Source organism: Pectinophora gossypiella, chromosome 24 (assembly GCF_024362695.1).
Source record: "Pectinophora gossypiella chromosome 24, ilPecGoss1.1, whole genome shotgun sequence".
Classification (NCBI taxonomy): domain Eukaryota; kingdom Metazoa; phylum Arthropoda; class Insecta; order Lepidoptera; family Gelechiidae; genus Pectinophora; species Pectinophora gossypiella.
The window spans coordinates 3857819-3883220 of record NC_065427.1 but is presented as its reverse complement, the minus strand read 5'-3'; the positions used below and the strand labels follow the sequence as shown (position 1 = coordinate 3883220).

General features: G+C 37.4%; 1 protein-coding gene across 9 annotated transcripts in view; it reads right to left on the bottom strand.

Moving 5' to 3' along the window:
- Positions 1-25402, bottom strand: part of LOC126377867 (protein pangolin, isoforms A/H/I/S) — a 192960-nt gene that overhangs the window by 20713 nt on the left and 146845 nt on the right. For 5 of the 9 annotated variants that reach the window (XM_050025891.1, XM_050025890.1, XM_050025885.1 and 2 more), the window contains 4 exons: positions 6656-6779; positions 5811-5907; positions 4396-4491; positions 3162-3302 (listed from right to left, as the gene is read on the bottom strand). In XM_050025891.1, coding sequence (XP_049881848.1) covers positions 3162-3302; positions 4396-4491; positions 5811-5907; positions 6656-6779 — 458 coding nt within the window. The remainder of the gene's footprint in view (positions 1-3161; positions 3303-4395; positions 4492-5810; positions 5908-6655; positions 6780-25402) is intronic. The other 4 variants (XM_050025892.1, XM_050025884.1, XM_050025886.1 and 1 more) reach the window with 2 other exon arrangements.

Sequence of the window (25402 nt, the reverse complement as noted above, 5' to 3'; positions counted from 1 at the left end):
TTATGTGTAACCGGCGTCATTGAAAACCAGCCAGCGACGAAAGGTGCAAGATTACAAATTTCTTTTATACATGCAACTGTTTTTGATCACATTACCAAGGAATGCTGTTGATAATATGTTGGATGATTTTATTACGTGTGAACGACTATTTGTTTTTATTTTGTGATTTGTATTTAACCCTTTCACGGGCAGATGAGATGAGGTTGGATTGATGGTTCATAATAGATAGACACCATGGCATCGGAACGTCATTAGACGTTCTGCCCTTGAAAGTGTTAATTGGAATTTTGGCTTTTGCTTTTAAGGTAGATACAAGATAGCCAGAGCAAACATGAGTATGGGTGGTAGAGCTTACATGGAAAAGATTAAAGAAAAGGTTAACGTCGTGTCGTATAGGGTAGTCAAGGAATTGGCTTTTGATAGACTGGGATGGAAAATGCTACACCGACAAGAGCGTGCCTCTTAAATTGATGATGATGACAAGATAGCTAACTTTTGAGAGGGATGGGTGAAGGTTACAGTACATACGATTTTAGTCATGATGGATCATTCCATCATAATGGACCATTATTAGTTAATCACATGTTTGTCACCGAATGGTTCGTCATAGATGGCTAGTTGAAAAATGTTATATTACAGTTAAATTATGTTTCTAGTGCTCCAATGCGGGTTGGTGGAGGTATTTTTTACGGCTTATAGCCGGGACCAACGGCTTAATGTGCCCTCTGAAGCACGGAATCATCTTACTTTTTCAGACAATCTGGAGATTCAAGCCTGAAAAGTCCTTACCAAACAAAGGACAGTCTCACAAAGTGATTTCGACAATGTCCCCATCGGGAATCGAACCCGGACCTCCAGTCGTGAGCCTAACGCTCTAACCACTAGACCGCGAAGGGTATACGAAATATTAAACTTTTATAATACAACCGTTTCATACAATCGGATCGTAAAATCAATTTACAAATTAGCACTTTGAAATAATAATCAGCGAAACAGGATTTTAAACACATCTGGCGAACACCCTTCATCGCTTATCGACCATCTATTAACTTAGGGGTTGAACAGCGATACATATCGCTAACTATTGTGTATCGCTTTGCATGGCTTACTTTACTTTTACTATACAGAATGTTAGTGACGTAACGAATACTGAGGGGGATGATTCAGATTAGTTCCGAGTTTTACAAGTGGAATTTTCCGTCGCGAAATTCATGATTTTCTTTGCGTTTTTATATATAAATTCTATACTTCTAAAGGACACTAGCTAATAATATATCATTTCCATAAACTCTTCTTTGAACTGAAAACACATTCCCAAAATACTCAAAATAAGTTCACTATATCCCGATTGGGGTAGTCAGATGTACGTTCATCGCAAGATGAACTAAGTACCCACACTCACCAAGCTTTCCGTTAGACCAACGTGTTAGGTGGTGAGCCGTATAGCCGTCTGTAATGGTCGAGCCAACTGTGATAGTGAAAACTGCACTTAAGATAAATTAATAACTCATTGGTGCAAATCTTCTTCTTTGTCCACCCCTGTTCCCAGTTCAGCTGGAGTCGGGTCTCCTTACACGTCTGCGCCAGAGAACTCTGTTGTGGCTTGTCTCTGTACTCAAGAGTTTCCAATAGAAACTCTTTCTGCATATTTGACCACCAGGTAGAAGGCGGTCGGCCTCTTCCACGCGGTCGAACAGGTATGTTTAAGGGGTTCTCTATTTTTACGCATAGTATTAATTTGTCATAACTTTTTAAGCATAATTTTGAAACTCATAACTACTATAAGCATAATATTTAATGACAATAATGATATATAAGCATAATTATTATAAGCATGAAAACTTTACTCAGAATAAGAAAAGTTTTGGCACAACTTTGAACATTTCCGAAACTTACTTTTTCCTTGGCTGCATTTGGTTCATGATTGTGACTTTTTATATTTTTTGACTCTATTTCATGCTGTTGGTCATCATTCAGCATACTTTTCGTGTGTAAGATAACATGTTGGCGGCGGCCCTTGGGCCACCCCCGCCGCACCCAAACCTACTGTTATGCCTTGTACAAATTATGACAAAACACTATTATTCTAAAAAAGAATTATGGATACCTATTTAATATGCGAATCAAATTTATACCAACAAATATTAGTCCAAAAATAAGTTATACCAAAAAACCAGTATTCTTAGATGTTATTATGGGAAAGTACTACTTATTATGCTTAAAAACGTTATGCGAAATGGATTATGATAATTCAAATTATGACAAAACCATTTATGCATTTTAAGGGAATCCCTGTTTAAGGCCTTCTTAACGGAGTGGTCGTCTTCGCGTCTCAGGATATAGCCGTACCAACTCATTGGTGCAAGTCCGGTACCTAAAATCCTCGACGGATTCAATAACCTATATTTTTTGAAGTACAACGGTATCAAAAACATGCGTTGGACGTTATCAGCGATCTCTATTAGTATGGGGTTGGTCCGATACTATCATTTGATACGAAGGGTGTGACTGTACAAAGAGTTCGCGTGCTCAATATCGCATCGTTTAAAAGCCTGTTATTATAATATCTGAACAGTTTAAGCATGATATAAGGGTTGGAATACAGACGTTTGGCTGTGACAGTTTTATTTCATGCGATTAGTGTTTGGAATAAAAAAAGTAAGTAAGTAAAAAGGTAAGTAAAATATTTATTTCCTCTACAAATAACATTGATCTTATGCAAATTTACAATAAGTTTATAACATGAACATTAATCATATTTGTAGAGGCTGGAGCCTAAACTAGGATACCCTGAGTTATAGGTCTCCAGGCCTCCACCTCCAGGAATTCGGTCATTAATAATGTTGTCAAAAGAGCAATGGAAAATGGAATGGATGGAATGGGAAGTTTTTGAACAAATATTTATGAGTTTTGTTTAAAATATTACAGACTTTATTCTGAGTAATTTTCAACTAGGTAAAGTGCACTAATGAGTTATTAATTTATCTCAAGTGCAGTTTTCACTAACACAGTTTGCTCGACCGTTACAGACGGCGATACAGCTGACCACATATCACGTTGGTCTATGACAAAGCTTGGTGAAGTGTGGTGTGGTACAATCTTCTCTGACTACCCCAATTAGGTTACAGTCGTGAGATTATAACCTTAAATAAACAACTTACCTCGCATACCGCGAGTGGTGTGACTCGAGGTCCGCCTTAGACGGCGGCGGGGGCACCAGCGCTGGCCCGAGGCCGAGCCCTAGGCCTCCGCCCAGCGTCGGGGAGAACCGGTATAACTCACTACGAACACCATCATACATGCTTTAAGGTTGTTAGAATCTGTATCGAACGTTAATATTCAAAGCATAGATTTGATTTGAGAGAACAATAATGTTAATTCCCGTAAACACCATAAAATTAATTAATTTATACCTGTCTTTTTTCTATCCGCCAAAAAGGAAAGAGATGGATGATTGACAGCTGTCAATTTTAAAATGAATGAATGAATAGCCCGAGCAAATAAAATTGGTATCTCGCTGATAAGCAACCCGTTTGACGTGTGCTGTCAACTTAATTCTGTCGGATTATTGGCCAAGGCCAATTAGAGGGTTGGTTTAGAATTGTGCCTAAAATTGTGTGTTCCATATTTTTTTGTCACTTTCCTTTTCAGCGGATAAGAAAACGACAGCTATAGGTAACTTAAAATTAAATGGTCTCTACAGGAATTAGCACCAATATTTTAATTAACTTAATTACATAATCAATAATAGGTATACTCGTAGATAAAGGGACATATTCAAACAATACAATCGAATCAAGATTTAAAGCTTTAAACTGAATTTCAAAAGATTTATAACTTATTTACAGTGAGAGAAAGCCAAATTACTGTGATTCAAAGACATTGATATAAATGCTTATGTCACAGTTACTTGATGCTATGTTACGTCACTATTAGTTAATAAACCAATGTGGGTAATGTGGGTAAATAGTTATAAATCTGCAACGTAAATAATCAAATAGATTCATCGTGTGACAGAATTTGAATTCAGAACTTATTATATTTAATTGTTTGTTTTAAATTCCGCGTGACAATTATTAGTAATTCGTTCTGAATTCAAATTCTATTGCACGATGAATCTTTTTTGGCGGATAAGAAAATTACATTTATAACTTAAAATATAAATAAATGGTGTTTACTGGAATCAGGGTAGTTAAAAAGTTCACATTGATTGAATCAATTCATCTAAAAAAGCGATATTGCTATTTGATATTAGAAAATAAAATAAATATTTGTTGATTGTGCTTTTACTTTTATACGGGCAGATGTCAAATTCCGTGATCATTTTTTTAATTAACAACAACAATGTAACCTTTTTAGACTCTTGGACCAATAATTGCATTGTAAGTAACATACCTCGATAGACTAGAACTAGTGATGGGCAGCGAGGTGGGGTACGGACTCCGGAACCCGCTGGCCGCCGAAGATATGGGGTACATGCTCGGGGTATGCCTGTACAAACAATAGTATATTGCTGTTCAAATAAGTTCCTACGTATTTCATATATACAGGGTGTTAGTGACATCGTAACGAAAACTTTGAGGGATGATTCAGACCATGATTCTGAGTTGATTCACCCCGTCCCCGTCGTTTTGATTCGGTTGAGTGGAATTTTCCGTCGCAAAATAATTTAAAAAGAACACAAAAGAAGTTATGAATTTGAGACGGAAAATCCACTTGATATCAACTCAGAATCATGGTCTGAGTCATCCCCCTGAGTATTCGTTACGATGTCTCTAACACCCTGTATGTCGACTCTGCTGCCATGCAAGACGTAGCATAGCATAAACATAGCATCACGCCCTTATCTCCGAAGGGATAGGGCAGAGGTGTTTAGTATATAATATCCCTACACGCACTTCTCGCCGATATATTTAAGTCGCATGTAAAAGGAGACGAGCTTATTGCCATAAACCGGGTATAAATCCTGGAAACTACGTGGTCAATTACCTATGATCCAAACATGATTTCAGTGGTGTAGAGCCCGACCAGGATTCGAAGCAAGGACGCTACGATGTAAGTCATGCGTTCTCTGAACAAGACTATCACGTATTTACACCTCATTGTACTACATGGAACGCAATAAATAATTCGTGACTGGCTTTGCAAACTGACGTATCTGCAATGTTTGGCTAAAATAATTGGTGTCTTATTGCGCTAACACCATCCTGAAGGTAATTAGCGATAAGCCAGATTGTCCGCTTATGATGCACTGGGTACATGCACATATGCATGTGCCTAGTGCATCAGGCGGGCCTGGCAAATATTTAAATTAAATTTTGTTTTGTCACTACTAACATAGTTTTTAAGTTTTTGTAATACTAACAAATATGGGCATCTGTCTGAAATAAAATTATTTTTTTTTATTTTTATTTTTTTTATTGACAATATAAAAATTTGAGATACGTCATTTTGTGACGTGAGCGACGAATTGAGTGTTGAGTATTTATAATCCCATTCAAAAATGAAACTGCTGACAGGGTCGCCGATTTTGAAGTAAAAGTATCTGCTTTACCATATAAAGGAGCCCGACGTAGATTGGATGTAGTTGCTTAAACTCAAACTCAATATCTTCATACATTAGGCAACATAGTTAACACTTTGAATCGCGAATTATTACATAAATATATTTTTTCTTGAACGTCTAATCCGCTTGAAACTACTGCAGCTTCTCGTAACCTGTAGCCGGGGAAAAGCTGCATGAAAAAAGTCGCGACCTGTCTAGGACCTGCCCTAGACGTTCTTCTAATAAATATAGGATGATAACTCACCACGAGGCTGCAACTTGCGACATCTCCGGACTGAGCATGGGGTAGGGGAAGGTGCCCCCAGGGTAGGGGTACATCGGCGTCCGCGCCAGACCCGCTGCTGAAACAAGGTTGGTAAGATTTAGTCGTCACATCACTAGTTCGCACTTATAGTCATCCGCGATATAAATATGCTATCACTTAAAGTTAATTTAAGTATTTTTAAGTGAAAATTTAAAATCAAGCTATCACTTGACAATAATACAAGAATTATATTTTATATAATATTAAATATCTCCTATAAAGGTTGCCTGGAAGAGATTGCTACTTAAAAAGTAAAAGTAAGTAAAAGTAAAAAGTCATTTATTTCTGAAAGTACATACTTAACAGTTGTTCGTGGATAGGACTTCCCGGTAAGTTTTTTTTTACTACTTAGCAATAAGGCCGCCTATTGTACTAATTCTATTTATCTTTTGTTTTGTATTTTTTAATTCCCTGTTTGTGCAATAAAGTATTTTTTATGTTATGTTAATACTATATTTCACAAATAAAACGCCACAGAAAAGATAGGTACATTACATTTACACAAGACAAAAAATATACGGAATATATAACTAAAAAAATAATATTCAACTAACTCGCGCGCTAAAACGTAGGAAACAAGTAAGTAAGTAGACTTACTTTCACCGTCTACGTCGTTTAGTGTTTAAAGATTAACCCTTTCAACCTAACTATTTTAAAATAATAATAATAATCGCTATCAATCAACCTGCGTCTTAATAGTTCGCTGGGCATACAACAAACAAGACCGTCTAGGTCTGGCCATGTCATGTGTTACGTAAAAAATACAATATTTAAATTGTACTTACCCAACTTAGAATCTAGCTGGTACGGAGGAGGTATGCCCATGTGCGCGGGCGGGGGCTGGCCGAGGTCGCCTCCAGGACAGAAGAGGGACAGCCCTCCGCCGGCCGGAAGGCCCATCTTACCCGTCTGCAACAAGGAGAAGTGATGATTAATAGGTTGTAAAATTATAAAAATTCTGCTTCTATCGTGTGGGTTTTGAGGTGGATTACCAACCCCATCAACCCTAGTGTCAGGGCAGGTTTTGTTATTACAAAAAGTGAACTGTTATTTCTGCTTTAAAGTACCTAAGTACATTCTTAGAAAGATAAAATTGTATTATTTTTAAACAATCCGAAGAGCTTTTGAAAATGTTGGATATATGATTCAGTGAGACATTGGCCCCGATTCCTGCAGACATCTCGTAATTTTAAGTTATACCTGTAATTTTCTTATCCGCCGAAAAAGAAAGGGACGGATGATTAATAACTGTTAATTTTAGAACGAAACAATAACCCGGCCGAATAAAATAGGCATCTTGCTCATATTATGCAATCCGTTTGACGTGTGTTCTCCACTTAATACTGTTGTGTTATTCGCCAATATAAAATTTGGAAGGATTTTTAAATTTCTGCCTCAAAATGACGCGTTACAAAATTTAGGCCTGTCGGTTACCTGTACCTTTCCTTTTCGGCGGATAAGAAAATGACAGGTATTATAATAAGAATAAAATAAATTTATTGCCAGTAACAATTTACATTTGCTATATAAACTAAGTACTTAATTATGAATATTGCGAATACGGGCAAAAGGAAATGGCTCAGCTTGTGCTGCCATGGAGCCATGTTATGGCGCCATCCAGCGCTGGATTTCAGTCATTTCCTCTTCCTGAGATATTGTGCGGAAGTAATTGTCAACGAGGACTAGAGGATATTAAATAGAATTATACAGTAGTATAACTTAAAATAAACTTAGATTGTGTGTACCGGAATTAGCACCATTAATATACTAGTATAAAACTTCCTAAAATTCTTTCGAAACCGAAATTCCCGGCTCAAAATCTCTTCAATACAGCCCTTTCAGCGAATGCACCCTCAAAATAAGACAGCACAAAACCCAACTAGTGAAGACGCGTCATTAGCAAGTAAATTGGCGGCACCGTATAAATTTCGTTCTACCCCCGTCGCCCAATTATGCAAAATGGCGCCCAACAAGGGCCATTCAGAGCGTCGCACTTCCCAAGTGTCTCACCTCTAATTAAACGGGGACTTCTTTTCAGCACTTTATTATGCGAAATAAACGACACTGGCTGACACGTAGACGGTTTTTTTCTTAATTATAATAATGTGCTTAGCGCAGGTTTTGTTAATGAGCGTTTTCATGAATAGGTTGGGAGGAAACGTGAGTTTTGGGTGGGTAATTATGACGTAGTGTGTTTTTTCGTATAATGCGACGGGACGACATTCAGGTCTATAGACGCATGGAAAATTTAGGCTTGGTCAGAAGTGGGACACAAAGGCGAACAAAAAAAAGAATAGAAAAACATCTTACCTAGTACTTAACTTAGATATAAATTATCAAATTGACTAAGATTTACATTTAGCTCAGCTGCTTTTACTGTTTTTATTTTTCGAAATTTACTTGTAGCACCGATAATTAGCTACTCTTACTGTCGTGAACTAAAAACCAAGTTATATAACTATCTCTCTGGTTACAACATACAAGATCAAATTATTTTAGACTGTCTCTCTCTCTATTTAAGAGCTGCGCTCTTGTCGGTGGAGTAACCGCCATTCCTCTCTTCTTCCCGCCAAAACCTTCACCTCCCGATACGACACGACCTGCACCTTCTCTTTTATTTGTTTCATAAATGTTATCCTAGGTCTACCCCTTCCTCTCTTCCCTTCAATTTTTCCTTCTATAATGTTTGTTATAAATGAATCGTGTCGTATCAGGTGGCCAATCATATTTCCTCTCCGGTTCTCTATAGTCTTCAATATGGTTCTCTTTTCTTCAACTCTTTCCAGCACTTTTTCATTTGACACCATTTCAGTCCAGCTTATACCCTCCATCCTTCGCCAACACCACATCTCAAACGCTTCCAATCTCTCTCTGTCTCTCTGTGTCATAGTCCACGTTTCACTTCCATAGAGTGCAATGCTCCAAATATATGATTTAATAAACCGTTTCCTTATTTTTAATGATATGTTTTTGGTTTTCAAAATGTATTTTTTCCTGTTAAATGCTTGTTTGGCTATTGCAATTCTGGCTATTATGTCTTGTGTGCATCTAGAGTCACTATTTATTATACTTCCAAGATATTTGAAACTATCAACTCTTTCTAATATGTTGTCATTCAGTTTAACAGGTCTATAGTTTGCTGGATGTTTGGATGTTGTCATTATTTTAGTTTTGCTCGCGTTTATCTTTAACTGATTTTTTTTGATTACAATGTCCATGGTTGTTATCAGATTTTCTAATGCTATTTCATTTTCTGCGAATGCAGCAATGTCATCTGCGAATCTTACAAATTTGATGTTTTCCCCATTGATTTTAACCCCCCCTTCCGAACTTTCCTTGATTTCTTTAATGGCGCACTCTATGAATATGTTGAATATCAACGGTGAAAGGGGACAACCCTGTCTAACTCCTTGTCGTATTCTTGCTATTCCCTTTTCTTCTCTAATCTCAATCACTGCTTCTTGTTCTCTATATAATTCCATTATTATTTTCCGGTCTCTGTAATCCACTCCAATGTCCATAAGTGCCTTCATCATCAATTTCCAGTCCACCTTGTCGAATGCTTTCTCTAAATCTATGAATGCTATATGTGTGTCTAACCCTAAATCCATTCTTCTATCAATTATCATCCGCAACGCTAGTATACCCTCTCTTGTACCTTTTTGTTGTCTGAACCCATATTGGTCGTCTCCTACCACTTCTTCTGCTTTAGGTCTTAGTCTATTCTGTATTATCTTCAAAAGTATCTTGGCGGCCTGAGAAATAAGACTCAGTGTTCTGTGCTCCTCACATTTGAGGGTGTTCTGTTTTTTAGGTAATGTTACCGTTTTGCTCACTTTAAAGTCTTTTGGCACCTTCCCTTCTTTATACATAAGTTGTGTAATTTCGAACAATTCGTCAAGTATTGGTGGGCATACGACGTATTTTATGAGCTCAATATAGATACCATCTACTCCTGCTGCTTTTCCGTTCTGTATACTTTTTATAGCTTCGTCAAATTCCTTTCTTAATATCGTTGGTCCTAACTTATCTTGCTCTACTTCACTTTCTTTCTCAATATCTTCCTCTTGCAGTCCTGCCCCTTCATATAGTTTTTCCATATACCTCTTCCAGCGTTCGACTATGGTTTTGTTGTCTATTTCTATCTGTCCGGCTTCATTTAATATGGTGGTACTCTTAGTTTTATGTCCTCTATCTAGCCTTTTAATGATGCTATGTGCTTTATCAATTTTTCCCTTCTTCATATATTTTAGACTGTAAGTATTATAAATAAATGACTACCATTCAACGTTAAAGTATGCAGCATTGACCGAAAACCTGTTCTAGAAACACATCGTAATTTCGAACCATTTAAAAACGAAAAGGGCTGACAATTCCTTCATCGCTCCATCCATATTTGAAGAGCAGGAACTGCTTATTAAGACAATAATTACCACGAACAAAAGAAGGCCCACTAATTAATAATAAAACACGCACAAACAAAGCCCTCCATTCACACTCGAGACGGCTAAAAAAACAAAACGAGAATAACCGAAACGGTGGTCGAAAAAGCTCGACATGCGAGCACGAACAAAAAGAACGCATAGACAATGATGACAGTGAGACGCATAATGCGGGAGCGCGTTCTTAATTTGAAAATATTTCCATAATAAGATTTGTCTATGGCGCGGCCAGAAACAAAAGCCACTCGCGACCGCTTTGTTCAACTGACAGCCCGTCATCATTTAAAAAATTAAATCGCAATTACATTGTGGGTAGTCGGTAGTTTCAAGTCCGCTAGTTATTAGCCCAACTTTTCTCGTTAAAACTTTGTATTTTTTTCTAAATTAGTACGGCGTCTTTTCAGGTTTTTGCGTGTACTTGTGACTAATGAAGGCCAGGTGGAGAGGCTGGCTATTGAAGGTGAGAGGGTAGTTATTGAGACCGCATGAAAGCGCGGTGACGTCATCTGCTCTCGAGTTCGCGTCAGTCGCTAATTGGATCTCGTGATGAGAGGACGCGAGAAATGTTGCCTCAATCGACTAATACTTCAAAATTGAATGGGTTTGTTAACGAGCGGCCGGTTTGTATGAGGCTTTGCTAACTATGTTATAGCTAGTCAACTGAATTGTACAATAACAGGCCTGTGACACATTTTGGTCCTTATTGCCTTGTGATACGATTTACAAGAGGTTAGGGAAAGCATTTACTAAAGGATACTTCAATATTATGTCACACCCTTCATGTTTTTCTTTATGTTCAAAGACTTAAAGTATTTTTTATTCGTATTGCAACACCAATTAGCTGGGAGCAGTTTTTCATTCTGGGAATAAATACAGCATGAAAAGGGGCAAAAAGCTAGCCTCATTATTATTTTACATCCTTAACAAAGATGCTATAACATTCTAAGCGATATTTTAAGTCTACTAAAACCGGTCGTTCGTACAATAATTGTAACAATGGAATGTATCTCTCTAGCTCTTAAATCGAAGCTTGGATATGCATTTTTCCCAACACCAATCAAATCCCTCTGCATCCAGTATTCTGTTATAAATGGAATCACCGACACACGCACACCAGGGCACCGTACCCCCTTCGAGGCGGGGTGTATCTTGAGACCGGGGTAGTGGGCGTGGAGATGCTGCGTTGCCATGGCAACCATGTGTAGGGGTGAAAACACGTGGTGAGGGGAGGGGGGCGACCTTGGGAGTTTAGTCCAGTTTCCGATGCACGATCGACACTTTTGTCTTTTTGAAGTCTAAACTTGTCGTTGGGAAGTTTTGTGTGTCAAACTGTATTGTTTTCTCACTAGATTATGTTAGTTTTAGAACATTTAACAAACAATCTAGTGTTATAACGTTAACGGCTTCCGTGCTGCAGCGGTTGCGTATTAGACTCATGATTCGGAGAGCCTGGGTTCGATTCCCAGCGGGTACACGTTTAACAAAAAACATTCTGTCCTTCTTTTGGTCAGGACATTGCAATCGCCGACTATCCTAAAAATAACATGATTTAATGCTTCAGAGGGCACGTTAAGCAGTTGGTCCTGAGTAATGACTAAAAATATTTACTTAAGTATGTAGTCGTTAGTTGAGCCATATCAGGGGCCTTTGGCGGCTCAATAGTAACATTGATACCAGGGTTGATGAGGTTGGTCATTGATCTTACAACCCATACGAGAAGAAATATAACCGTATTTATAAATTGGTGGTTTAAGGCCCGATCTCCCTATCCATCCATAGGGAAGGCCCGTGCCCCAGCAGTGGGGACGTTAATGGGCTGATGATGATGATAAATTGGGTAGTTTATTAACTAAGAAATTCTGATTACTAAATAAAGACATATCTAAAAATGATATGTACGTATGTGACGACATAACGTCACAGGTTGCTTTTCAAACAAATTCAATAGTAATTTAATTTCGTGTTTTGACGTTTAGTGAAAAGTAACTGATTTGATTACTTAGAAACTACCCTATTGTAAGGTTCTAATGTACATTAGTAGACCCAAAATGTACAAGTATCACGTTTTTCCTTTCCCTTTGCGATCCAGTAAAAAGGCATAATACAATAATCCGATTCCCATTACTGGCAACACTGAGCTATAATACTATGTACACGGCATTAGCGGAGCTTACCCTCGTTATGAGCTTCCGGCGACGGCATCCGGCTCGAAGGCGCACCGCCGGAAATGGGTAAGAAATGATCACCGAACCGAGGGTAGTCTACGATTCCAGATAGTTGCAAATTGCGGAAGGGTGAGGTAAGATGAATCAAATGGAGTTTTAAATTCATAGAAATGGAATCTTTGAATCATTTGTTTCAAAATGGCGGTAGTTTAATCTTGTGAATTATTGTTATGTATATGAAATGTTGTAAAAAATATGAAAGTGTATTTTATTTAACATAATATAACACATTACATAAGCTCACGATCATATACCCAATTGGGGTAGTCAGAAGCGAAAGACTGTCCTTTGATTGATAAGGATATTGAAACACCTGATTGTCCGAAATTACAAATAACTCGTCTAAAACAATTGCTATGGCGTCAGAAGTATACAAAACTAATCAACGAGACACAACATATCAGGATATAATATACTTGGCGATATTCTCCAAAAATATAATGTAATATTATTACCGTGATTTCAATACATTTCTGCACGCGAAGAAAGGAATTGTCCAATATAAATCCTTACAGCAAAACCAAATGCCGAATTGGAATCGTTTCCAAGAAAATCTAATCCGGCATTTCAGGAGGGCTGGAATATTCAAATCGGCAAATATCGGGAGGCACCCCCTAGGGAGGAGGTCAATGACCCCGGAGGCTGCTATGCTGATGTGTGTGTACAAGGGTTTAGGAAGAGTGGAAGAAAGATTTTGTGAAAATGTATTGGGAATTTTGAAATGTATTTTATTTATGATTCGATGTAGGATTCGGATTTAATTTCGTGTTAAGGGTCCTTATGATGCTAGAACACCATGGTTTGGCCATAAATTCGGGAACAAGAAATAAATAATAATTGCTTGCGCAACCAGTAGGGCACATGCGCAACGCGACAAAATTTTGTCACGGTCATTTTATCGATTCTGATGATATAATTATATCGTTTTGTCGATTGGTGCTAATATGGGAACCCAAATAAGTCAAGTCGTTCTGTCAAAATACGAACAAAATCACGTGGCACGCATGTTAGGGAAATAGAGGAGTGTGTCAGGATCGAAGCAAATGGAATTCCATAGCTTCTACTTACCACGGCGTGAGTTTATGTACCCACTTTAGAACCCTCTCGCACTATCATACTTGACAAGTAATTAGACTTACGGTTTAATTTGTCAAAAAAGTTAATGTGACATGGTATCATAGTGTATACATATTAGTACTCGTGACAGTATGTCATCATCACTAATTTAAGACCCACGCTCTTGTCGCATTCTCCATATTACATTTTAGTGAAAAATAGAGCAGTGGTTTCCCTCTTGCCTTCCGCTTAGCTTTCGCGCCGTATATATTCTATCAAAAAACGACGTATCATTCATTGGCTGTAAGTTTCTTCTGATCACTTGAGACTGCCCATTCCTTTAGGTATTATGTGCGTGTGTTTATGTGTATTATTAAAATTCGTTACCCGATCAGAAGCCACATCCAGCAGTGCACACCCCACACTGCGCCTGTGAAGGGCACGCCAATTATGTTTTTGACGGGGCGCGGGCAGCTTTCGTAGGAAATTGGCATCACCGTGTACAAGGGGTACTGACATATACAAGCTGTATTATATACAACATAGCTTGGGGTATTTTTGGCTCAAGCTAGTTACAACCTAGTTTTAAGCCAGTGACCACATTCGCTGCAACACAGCCGAAACGTCGAGGAAACAAAATTAATTCCGTAACTCGTATCGACCCGTTGCGTTGTACCAAGCTAGTTTCAATTCAGGGAAAACATTGTGGTGTAAATTTTTACTCGGATTGAAAATTGTAAGAAATCGAGGTTTGCAGTGGTCCGTACCGGTTACGTTCCGAAACGACTAAAGACCAAAGGGTCGTTTAGGTCAACCCATCACTGCTTACCTAGGAACATTCTCAAACATATACTTATTGCTTGAAGAAAATAATACCCGGAACAAAAATAAACTTGCCTAACATGTCAATCGACTGCATAAAAACACTAAATCTTACGTTTTTACAATAAGAATCCCATTGACATTCTGAATTTACTTTTGAACAGTTTTAAGACAGTACGTATAATTATACAGAAGCTTTATAAAAAAGGTTATTAATGGTTACTGATTATTTAGGATATAATACGAATGCATGGGATTAACTGTCTAGGAACTAATATTAGGCAGAAAAATTACTAAGTAAATTGTACAATAATGTTCTAAGCTATTTTTTTTTAATAAATATCGTCTAGGCCCCTGTGCCGCCATTTTTCTTGCAGCTTTTTTCCTCGTTGTTAGAAGCTGCAGTAGTTTTAGGCGCTTCCGCTTCCCCTTTTCGTCTCACTCTCTGTAATACTTTCTCGCTCCAAACGTCCCTTTTCATTCCCACATATAATTATTACAAATAAATCTTAAAAACAAAACACGTTATTCCCTTTACTTTTTCTGATACACAATTAGCCACCTACAGTCATACGTCCAAAATGAGTTAGGTCTGAATTCCATTAACGAGTTGAGCTGAGCTGTATCTCGTGTTTTATTTGTCATTCCGTGGTCATACCCCACTCGAGCATCAATCTCAATCTGCTAACATGAACCGTCATTGAGTCAGAGTGACTCATGAGCAGTATGTGGTACTAGTTGGAAGTTTTATCTTCTATCTATACTATAATAAATCTGTAGAGATGTCAATTCTGTACATTAAATATATTTTCAAAATAACTATCAGGGGGTGATTAGTGATCGATACTGATGCCAAAAATGCAATCAGTAAAATTTTTGTCTGTCTGTCTGTCTGTCTGTCTGTCTGTCTGTCTGTATGTTCCTTATAGAAACAAAAACTACTGGACGGATTTTAATGAAACTTGGTACAATTATTCTTCATACTCCTGGGCAGGTTATAGTATACTTTTCATCACGCTACAATCAATAGGAGCAGAGTAGTGAAGGGAAATTTTGGGAAAACGGGAGAAGTTACTACATTTTTTAAGCTTCCGTCGCGTGAGCAGCCTTAATGGTTAAAGTTACATAGAAATCATGTATGACGGAAATATCTTCTAAATGGGTCGTTCTTCTTTTTTATCGACAATGATCTGTCCTTCGTTCTGCTTCTGATAAGTTATGTTTTAGAATTTTATTTCATGTTTTGATTGTCCAAAAATATAGTTATCTTATTATACTCAAAATACAAGCAAAATACTAATCGGTTCCTCAATTAGTTATTAACATAGCTTGATCGTTTTTCACAAAATTCTGTGACAGAGTGGTAAATTGAAATGCTGTCTCCGATGAAAAGGGCCACTCTGTCACAATATTTTTTGGAATGCGCCTGCAAAGAAAAGTATGTTACCAAGATAAAGAGAACCACTAAATAGTCCTCTACAGACACATCTTTATATGATGTTTTAAAATATTTATTACCGTTATAATTTTAAAGATGTTAAATCCGATAAATCGAGAAAATGTCTTTTTATTGTCGATAAAAAAGAAGAACGACCCAAATATGTAATCTAAATAATTATATAAAAGGAGAAACTGACTGACTGACATATCAAAGCACAGCCTAAACGGCTAAACGTAGGCACTTGAAATTTGGAAGAGACATAGCTTAGGTACCGTAGAGGTGCACTAAGAAAGGAATTCCCGGAAATCCCACGGGAACGGGAATTAGCGGGAAAATGCTTTTGTATGAAAAATCTAAACCATTCAAGTTAGACGTTTGAAATTTGGCATGCAGGTACCTTAGGTACCGTAGAGGTGCACTAAGAAAGGAATTATCGAAATTCCCACGGGAACGGGAATTAGCGGGAAAATCCTTTTGTATGAAAAATCTAAAAAACTCAAATTAGATGTTTGAAATTTGGCATGCAGGTACCTTAGGTACCGTAGAGGTGCACTAAGAAAGGAATTCTCGAAATTCCCACGGGAACGGGAATTAGCGGGAAAATCCTTTTGTATGAAAAATCTAAAACACTCGAATTAGACGTTTGAAATTTGGCATGCAGGTACCTTAGGTACCGTAGAGGTGCACTAAGAAAGGAATTATCCAAATTCCCACGGGAACGGGAATTAGCGGGAAAATCCTTTTGTATGAAAAATCTAAACCACTCAAGTTAGACGTTTGAAATTTGACATGCAGGTACCTTAGTAAACTTAAAGCTTAGTTGCAACAAGATATTGCAAAATTCCTACGGGAACGGGTGTTAGCGGGAAAAAACATTTGTATAAAAAAATCTAATCTAATCTAATCTTCTAAATATATAAAAGGAGAAACTGACTGACTGACATATCAACGCACAGCCTAAATGGCTAAACGTAGGCACTTGAAATTTGGAAGAGACGTAGCTTAGGTACCGTAAAGGTGCACTAAAAAAGGAATTCCCGGAAATCCCACGGGAACGGGAATTAGCGGGGAAATCCTTTTGTATGAAAAATCTAAACCACTCAAGTTAGATGTTTGAAATTTGGCATGCAGGTACCTTAGTAAACTTAAAGCTTAGTTGCAACAAGGTATTGCAAAATTCCCACGGGAACGGGAGTTAGCGGGAAAAAATATTTGTATGAAAAAATCTAAACCGAGTAGATGTTTTTAATCTAGCATGCATGCATACCTAAGTTTAGTTATGGCTGTATTTTGAAAAATGGGAGTTAGCGGGGAAAAAATGTCGTATGAAAAAATCTAAACTGCATAAGTTAGATGCTTGAAATTTGACATACACTCCCACACACACAAAGATCTCTCTTTTATAACACGCTACGCGGACGAAGTCGCGGGCAAAAGCTAGTAAAAAATATTTAAGGTTAAAATTTAAAATCCGCAGTCGGAAAAATCAACCTATAAATAATGCGAAAAATTGTGGGATGAGGTATGAAAGAAACGATTATATTTGTTTACCATAGTTTATTTAAAATGTTTTATAATTTTCTACGTTTTCCCCTTTAAAAACAACCGTCCGCTTCTCTCTCGCTCACTCCTCTCTCTCTCTTTCACACACCTTTACGTTACTTTAAATAATCAAGAAAATTCTCTGATATTCTTCCGAATAGTGTTCAGGAGACAGCCGTGGTCTTATGTCATGGTAAGCAAACTCTGGATACATTCGCATACATTTGTTTAAGACATAAATATATAGCGGTCAAACACATAACCCTACTGTTTGCTTCGCCGCAGTGGGTAATTAAGAATGAATAACGGCTCTATGGTGTGGTGACTACTATCTTTATTACCATACCACAACTCTTGGGTTCGATTCCCAATTCGATTTAAGAAAACATGCACAAACTTAAGCTCGTCATCCTTAATTGGGGAGGACAGAGTCAGAAGACAACTAGTACCCTTTTGATACAGAATGGCTCAAATTGATATAATGAACTGTATTATAACAGACGAGTAGCCCACATCTTTTTGTCGGTTTATACGACATGCCTGAAAAATGACCAGTTAAAATGTTCAGCAAAGAAGAGTAATTACATATTTATTACCTACATATTTTCAGAACATAGTTATTTTGTGGATATACCACCAATCCGCATTAAACGCTTTGCCTCTTCCTTTATGATGCGAACAGCAAAGGATTGGAACTGTCTGCCGTCGTCTGTTTTTCCAACTCGTTATAATCTGGGAGTCTTCAAGGCTAGAGTGAAGAGGCATATGATTGGTAGGCGTGACCCACCCAAAGCCACATCGTCACTTACCACAAGTGAAATTGTGGTCAAACGCGCGCATTATTTATTAAAAAAAAAAACCACCGAAATATGACATTATTGAAAGACAGTAAAATACTACGTCCCTACCAAGTTGTATATGTATGTATTCAAACAGTGGAAACGTTTCGTGCAGACCAAAAAGGAATGATCATATCAGATTCAGGAGACATTTTATGGCGCCTCAGTTTTTGTTGTCTTAACATTTTATTTGGCATTATTATTCTGGTTCAGACATTGAGAACAATCCGATTCACGGAAACGGAGAATTGCAGCTTTATAATAATGCGTTTAAGGATGAAAGATATTTTAAATCATATTATTCGTATGGTTTGTTTGTCTACTTAATCCAAACAGTCACATCGTTTTTATAGCGAGATATAGAAATATACAGTTTAAAAATAATCTAAAAATATCGCAAATGAAATTGAACTTAAATACATACATTATACATATATTACATACTTAAATACATACATTTTGAGCGGTAACACATTATGTGGTTCGTTGGCGACGCAACGCAAAAGTCACATCGTAAATATACATAGAGGTATAACTTAGTTTTTATTCACATTTACATTTAGTAGCGAATTAAATTGAGTTACGTAATTTGTATTTTTTCTGCACTTTAAATTTTTAAAAAAAATACATCATTGTGCTCCGTGTGTCTTGCTTCTCAAACGAGGAACGCCGGTTAGATTCCCGGTACCAGACTTGCACTGATGAGTTAAAAGTGCGATTTCCATAAACAAAGTTGAGTCAACCATTATAGACGGCGATACGATTCACCTATCACGTTGGTCTAACAGAAAGCTCGGTAATGCGTAGTCATGAGCAATATAATGTACCCACTTTAGGACTCTGGCGCACTAACATATTTGACATTTAGTGAGACTTACAGTTCAATTTGTCAAAAAAGTTAATGTGACATGGTACCGTACACAGGTTATCTTGCGATAGATGCATCTCTGACTAGCCCAGTTGGAAATATAGACGTGAGCTTCTGTTATGTTGTGTCATATTATACTGAATTTGGCAACTTACTTAAAAAATGATTTAAGCAAACTCTTACTTCAACGAGCGGTGTATTAATGCGTTTCATAATTTATACCATCACCATATAAGTCTTAAGTTTGATAAGTTAACAAGGGAAATCTTAAGTTGGCCAATGTAAGTAAAGTGCATTTTATGATAAAGTAATCGAACGACTGAAATAATGAGACAACACTTTTTACTGTCCAATTTCGTAATAAAATATACTGTAGCAATAAAATATTATTATTGTGGGAAAGTTGAATCTTACCTTTGCGAAATAAAGTAGTTATTGTTGAATATAAAAATGTTAATGTTTAATGTGAATTTAATGTAAGTTTCTTTCCTATGAAGTCTTAATTAAAACTTGGATTTTCATTGTTATTTGCCGTATGATACTTGTGTTTATTTATATATGTATATATTTGTACACTTGTGTTTATATGTTTCTTTTATTAGTACACTTTGTGCCTTTCCACTTTTCTTGGTCTCTCATACCATGCGAGGTTGGCTGTAAAAGATTTCGTTTAGAGATAACTCTACCTCTTGTACCCATTTTTAATAAAAATGTTTAATATTATTTAAGCCAATAGGTTGGCTACTTACTAACACTTAGACAAACCCGCAACCTAGCAGCTTGGTGGCGTATGTTCCATAGTCCCTACGGTTGACAAAGGGTAGCTTTGTCCCTTCCAGGAGAAACGTATATCGTTACCTTATAGTGAATTACCCTCTTTTTTGCTTTTCCACAGTCGGGTGAAAACCTATTTATAAGCGCCTTTTTGAAAAACCATCGATTGTCTTCAACAAAACCACAATTTCTTACAATTAATTTAAAAATAAATTAAATAAATGAATTTCAAAATAATAATAAATAAATAATTAATTATTATTTTTATTTTTTTTAATTTAATTTAAATTTATTTTTATGTATCCTAATAGAAATAAATATTAATTTAATTCCGGGTAAAAATTGAGACCACATTTTTTTACCGGGACTTGCTTACTTATTGCGAGTATTTGTTATCAAAAATTGTACCTGAATGTGTTAAGTACTTAACAGCCTCCATGGTCTAGTGGCTCGAGCCTTGGGCTGACGATCTGGAAGTCCGAGTTTGACTCCCGATGGGTACATTGTCGAAATACCATTTGCACATTTCGAGCTCACAAAACAATCCCACAGTGGGTCAAAGTGACACATTCGCATTTCGTTTATCTTCGTTTGCGCGCTTTCTCCGTGTAAAGCATTTTGATGCGCGTGTTTCGAACGTCGACGCCTTATTGGGCGATCCTTGCGGTCCTTACACTGGTGATGCGCTTGAGTTGAATCTCTTTACGAGTTGAGTTCGATTCGATTCTGATTTATCTATTACAACCAAGTTTTCCGAATAAATATAAAATAGCACACATACCATTTTTTTTTACAAAAGACCACTCTTTTTCCTCACTGGGGTAGGCAAAGACGACGGAATTACATCGACTATGATCTGGTCAAATTTAATTTAAAGCAATATTACTATTTACTTTTATATGTGCAAATGTCAAATTGCAATATTGCTTTATAGGTGAATTGGTTCAATGTGACATTTTTAACCTGACTGTTCACTTAGCCAATGGAACACCTACATCACTAGCTTTAAATCTAAATATACCACTGTAAAATTGACTGTACAAGTTAACATATAAGGTTGATATCAAAGTGGAATGTGAAGTTTAAAATTAAATCTCGTCTCGACGATTGTCTCCAGAGCTAATCGTAAAAATTCTTCATTGCCCGTTTCGCCAACTGACACTGTAATAAACACGTCCATTCTGTGTCACTTCTGCATTGCAAATGACCAAAAAACACGCACAGTGTTCGTAATTGGAACACGGTTGGCAAGGCGATTCTGGCTGTCCCTTTCACACGTTAGCAAATCGGTATTACTGTCTCGTTTCTTTATTTGTAGGGCAGAGATCCCGGGCATTTCCGTTCTGGGTGTCGACAATTTGCGAATTTTGGTGTTAAGTGACGATTCGCATGCAATTGGTTTAAGTTGTTATTTTTAAGTGGAAACGCATTATGGAATGCTTTCGGGATGAAAAATCTTGCTGCAAATTATCCGAAATGTTTAAATACTGGACAAATTATCGCTTGTATAAAGGTGTAAAGTTTTTCGTAAAAAATAAATACCCTACATTTATACAGGGTGTTAGTGACATCGTAACGAATACTGAGGGGGATGATGTTGTTTGGTAAGGACTTTTCAGGCTTGAATTACCTATATATCTTAAAGATGATTTCGTGCTTCGGGGGCACGCGGTCCCGGTAAAAACACCTCCACCAACCCGCATTGGAGCAGCGTGATGGAGTATGCTCCATACCCCCTCCGGTTGATTGGGGTCGAGGCCTGTGCCCAGCACTGGGACTTATATAGGCTGTTTATGTTATGTACGGTCACGAGCATTAATATGTATACACTTTGGTACCATGTCACGTTAACTTTTTTGACAAATTGAACTGTAAGTCTCACTAAATGTCAAATATGTTAGTGCGACAGAGTCCTAAAGTGGGTAAATTATATCATGACTGTAATGGTAATAGACACACCCCCTGTTACATGGGACTTAAACATAGCTCGCGAGGAGTTGGTGTTTACTTTACGCCTCTGCCTTACCCTTCGGGAATGCAGGCGTGATGCTAGCGTTATGTTATATATTAAAGCAATGTTAAGACAAAACAACTCATCTAGATTTTAGTTTCATCTTTAGTAACAAAATGGATCTTGTTGTTTGAAAATTATTGTTGTTTTGTTTAAATGGTTGCTTATGTTAGGTTCGAGGAGCTCGTAAGCGCAGCGGTAAACGCGCTCGGTCTGCGATTGTTGAAGTTAAGCAACTTTCGCAAAGGCCGGTCATAGGATGGGTGACCACAAATAAAAAAGTTTTCATCTCGAGCTCCTCCGTGCTTTGGAAGGCACGTTAAGCCGTTGGTCCCGGCTGCATTAGCAGTCGCTAATAACCGTCAATCCGCACTGGGCCCGCGTGATGGTTTAAGGCTCGATCTCCCTATCCATCCATAGGGAAGGCTCGTGCCCCAGCAGTGGGGATGTTAATGGGCTGATGATGATGATGATGTTAGGTTCGTGACGAAACCCATATTCCCGAGTAATGCATTTTCGGAGGTGTGTGACCTAACCTGTATTAGGCTGGTTTTCCCTTCGCGGGTTGGAAGGTTAGACAGGCAGTCGCTTCCGTAAAAAACCGGACCTGTCAAATCTTCAGGTAAGCGGACCTGTGAATAACGGATAATGCTGGGGAGATCATCATCTCCTTCACTGATTATAACGTTTTAATTTTTTATTAATATTTTAAATTTAAATCTCTCTTTCTTTATTTAAGAGCTGCGCTCTTGTCGGTGGAGTAATCGCCATTCCTCTCTTCTTCCCGCCAAAACCTTCACCTCCTGACAATGCTAGAGATGATGCTTATGTTAGGTGACTGACCTTAAAGTACGAGTAAAATCGTTTTAAAAGTTGTAGAAAACTATAATGATAACAATTTCAATTCAACCGTTGAAAAGACGGTAGAAAGGCTCGTTAGCTAATCAGGGGAGGCAGGCAACTATAGTATTATCCTGTATTGGAGCAAATGACAGGACAAACCCCTTTAATATTTTAAAAAGAGAGGGGACGCGACTGTTTTCCTTTTTTCTTTTGATGTTTTCGACACATAACTTGTTGATATTATTTAACGAATTTTACCGGGTTTTTTTTTGGGTCCTGTAATATTAGATTAATTATGTTACGTACTGTTTTGAGAGGAGGTAGGATAGAGGGCCTCATTTAGAAGTTTATTTGTATTTTGTTTAGTCCAATTAATTAAACAAGTTCATTAGGTAAGTACCTAGACATTAATAATAATAATAAAACACTTTATAGCACACAAATTCACAAAACATTTATAGGATAAACTTATTCTCATCATCATCATCAGCCGTCCGACGCCCACTGCTGGGCATAAGTCTCCCCCAAGGATCTCCACGACGATCGGTCCTGCGCTGCTCGCATCCAGCGGCTTCCCGCGACCTTCACCAGATCGTCGGTCCACCTTATAGCGGGCCTACCCACTGAGCGTCGTCCGACACGTGGTCGCCATTCTAGAACCTTTCCGCATTCTAGAACTTATTCTAAGGTGGGCAAAAAAAAAAAAAAAAAAGAAAAATAACATAACATAAACGGCTTATATACGACCCACTGCTACCTACAGGCCTCCCCTCAACCGGAGGGGGTATGGAACATAGTCACAGCGCACTGCGGGTGTTTTTAAAATATAATAAGAAATAATTTCACCTAAAATTTTCCTGATTGTCTGAAAGTAAGATGATCCGTGCTTCGGAAGGCTCGTTAAGCCGTTGGTCCCGGTTACTATGTACTGATGTAAGTAAGTAGTAGTCACTTGAGTCAACGGGGCCTTTAGCGGCTCAAAATTAACCCTGACACCAAGGTTGGTAATCCACCTCACAACGCACACGAGAAGAAGATTGAAATATAATCTACTAATTGTACTGAATTGTTCGTTTTGCTTAGTACTTGTTACTTAGCTAGAATACGTCGCACTTTAATAACATTAAACAATATGAAATTATCCAAAATTCAACAGCTACTTTAAACTAACGAGATTTCTATCAAAACAATTCCGCCCTATAGGTTTCACATTCTAATATTATAGTAACGAATTCCATTTACTCCGGCCGGCGGCACTCGCTAAACAATTCATACGTTATTCCTTTGAAGTCCCGCCGCGGGGCGAACGTCATCTACAGGTTAACCCCCACCTGGGTTAAAATTGAACCTGATTTACGCGAAAAACTCACGTAAACTGCACTGAATTTAGTTTAAATGTTTCGTTTAGAATGTTACTTAGTAAGATTTTGCTGAAATGAAATTTATTTGTAGATAATAATAAATTTAAAAAAAACTTGGTACGAAAAATATAGGCATCCTTAAGGTTGCCTGGCAGAAATTGCTGTTTAGCAATAAGGCCACCTATTGTGCTTATTTTATTCGTTTGTACATGTCCTATACTTATGTCGTTGTGCAAAAAAGAATAAGTTTGTATTACCTAATATATCGAGAACGTATGTATTTTGAATATTCAATTTTCAATTTCGGGAATTGAAGCAGTGACTTAGCAAACAAAAATCGATAATGATTTATATTCTGATTGTGTTTATATTAGCAGTATAAAAGCGTCAATTTAATTATAAAAACAAATGTCGTAAGATTCTTTAAGTCCAAACAAAACAGACATGTTCAGATGAATATAGATAAAATATTATGTCGGTAAATGAGTAAGTATGTGAAATAATAAAATCAAATATACTTTATTGCGCACAAACGAAATATACAAGCATTTAGCAACAGTACAAATGGGCGGCATTATTAATCACTACATAGTATAAAACAAAGTCGCTTTTTCTGTCCCTATATCCCTATGTACGCTTAAATCTTTAAAACTACGCAACGGATTTTGATGAGGTTTTTTAATATATAGAGTGATTCGAGAGGAAAGTTTATATGTATAATAACATCCATTAAATAGTGGAGAAATGCTGTTATTTTTTGAGGTTTTTAATGTGATGTCGTAAATAATTTATTTTTTTCCTCAGCATTGCACCCGAGCGAAGCCGCGGGTCGCTAGTAATAATTAAAAAATAAACATTTAGTTCACCTCAGGTGAACACCTTACTTTCGGACAGTCGGGTGATCAACCTGCAATGTCCTAACCAAACTACGGGCTTTAACTTATGCCTGCTGTAGGTGTTTTAATATCAGGCGCCTAATTGAGGTAAACAAACTCTATTTAATAAGAAATGTTCTGTGCCTTAAAATTATTCTCGTAACTTAAATATATCATCATCAACAATTTAAGAGCCACGCTCTTGTCGGTGCAGCATTTTCCATGCAACTTTTTAGGGAAGAATAGGGCAGTGGTTTCCCTCTTGCCTTCCGCCCAAACTTAAAATAATATATGGAGAGATAAAATACTTTCTTAAGCACAATGGACACAAGATACAGAGAAAAGAACAACAGATACAGAAAGGCACAAGACGCGGCCTTTTACTCATGTAGCAATTTCTACCATAAAAAGTCCTAGCCTTAACTTAGCCCTA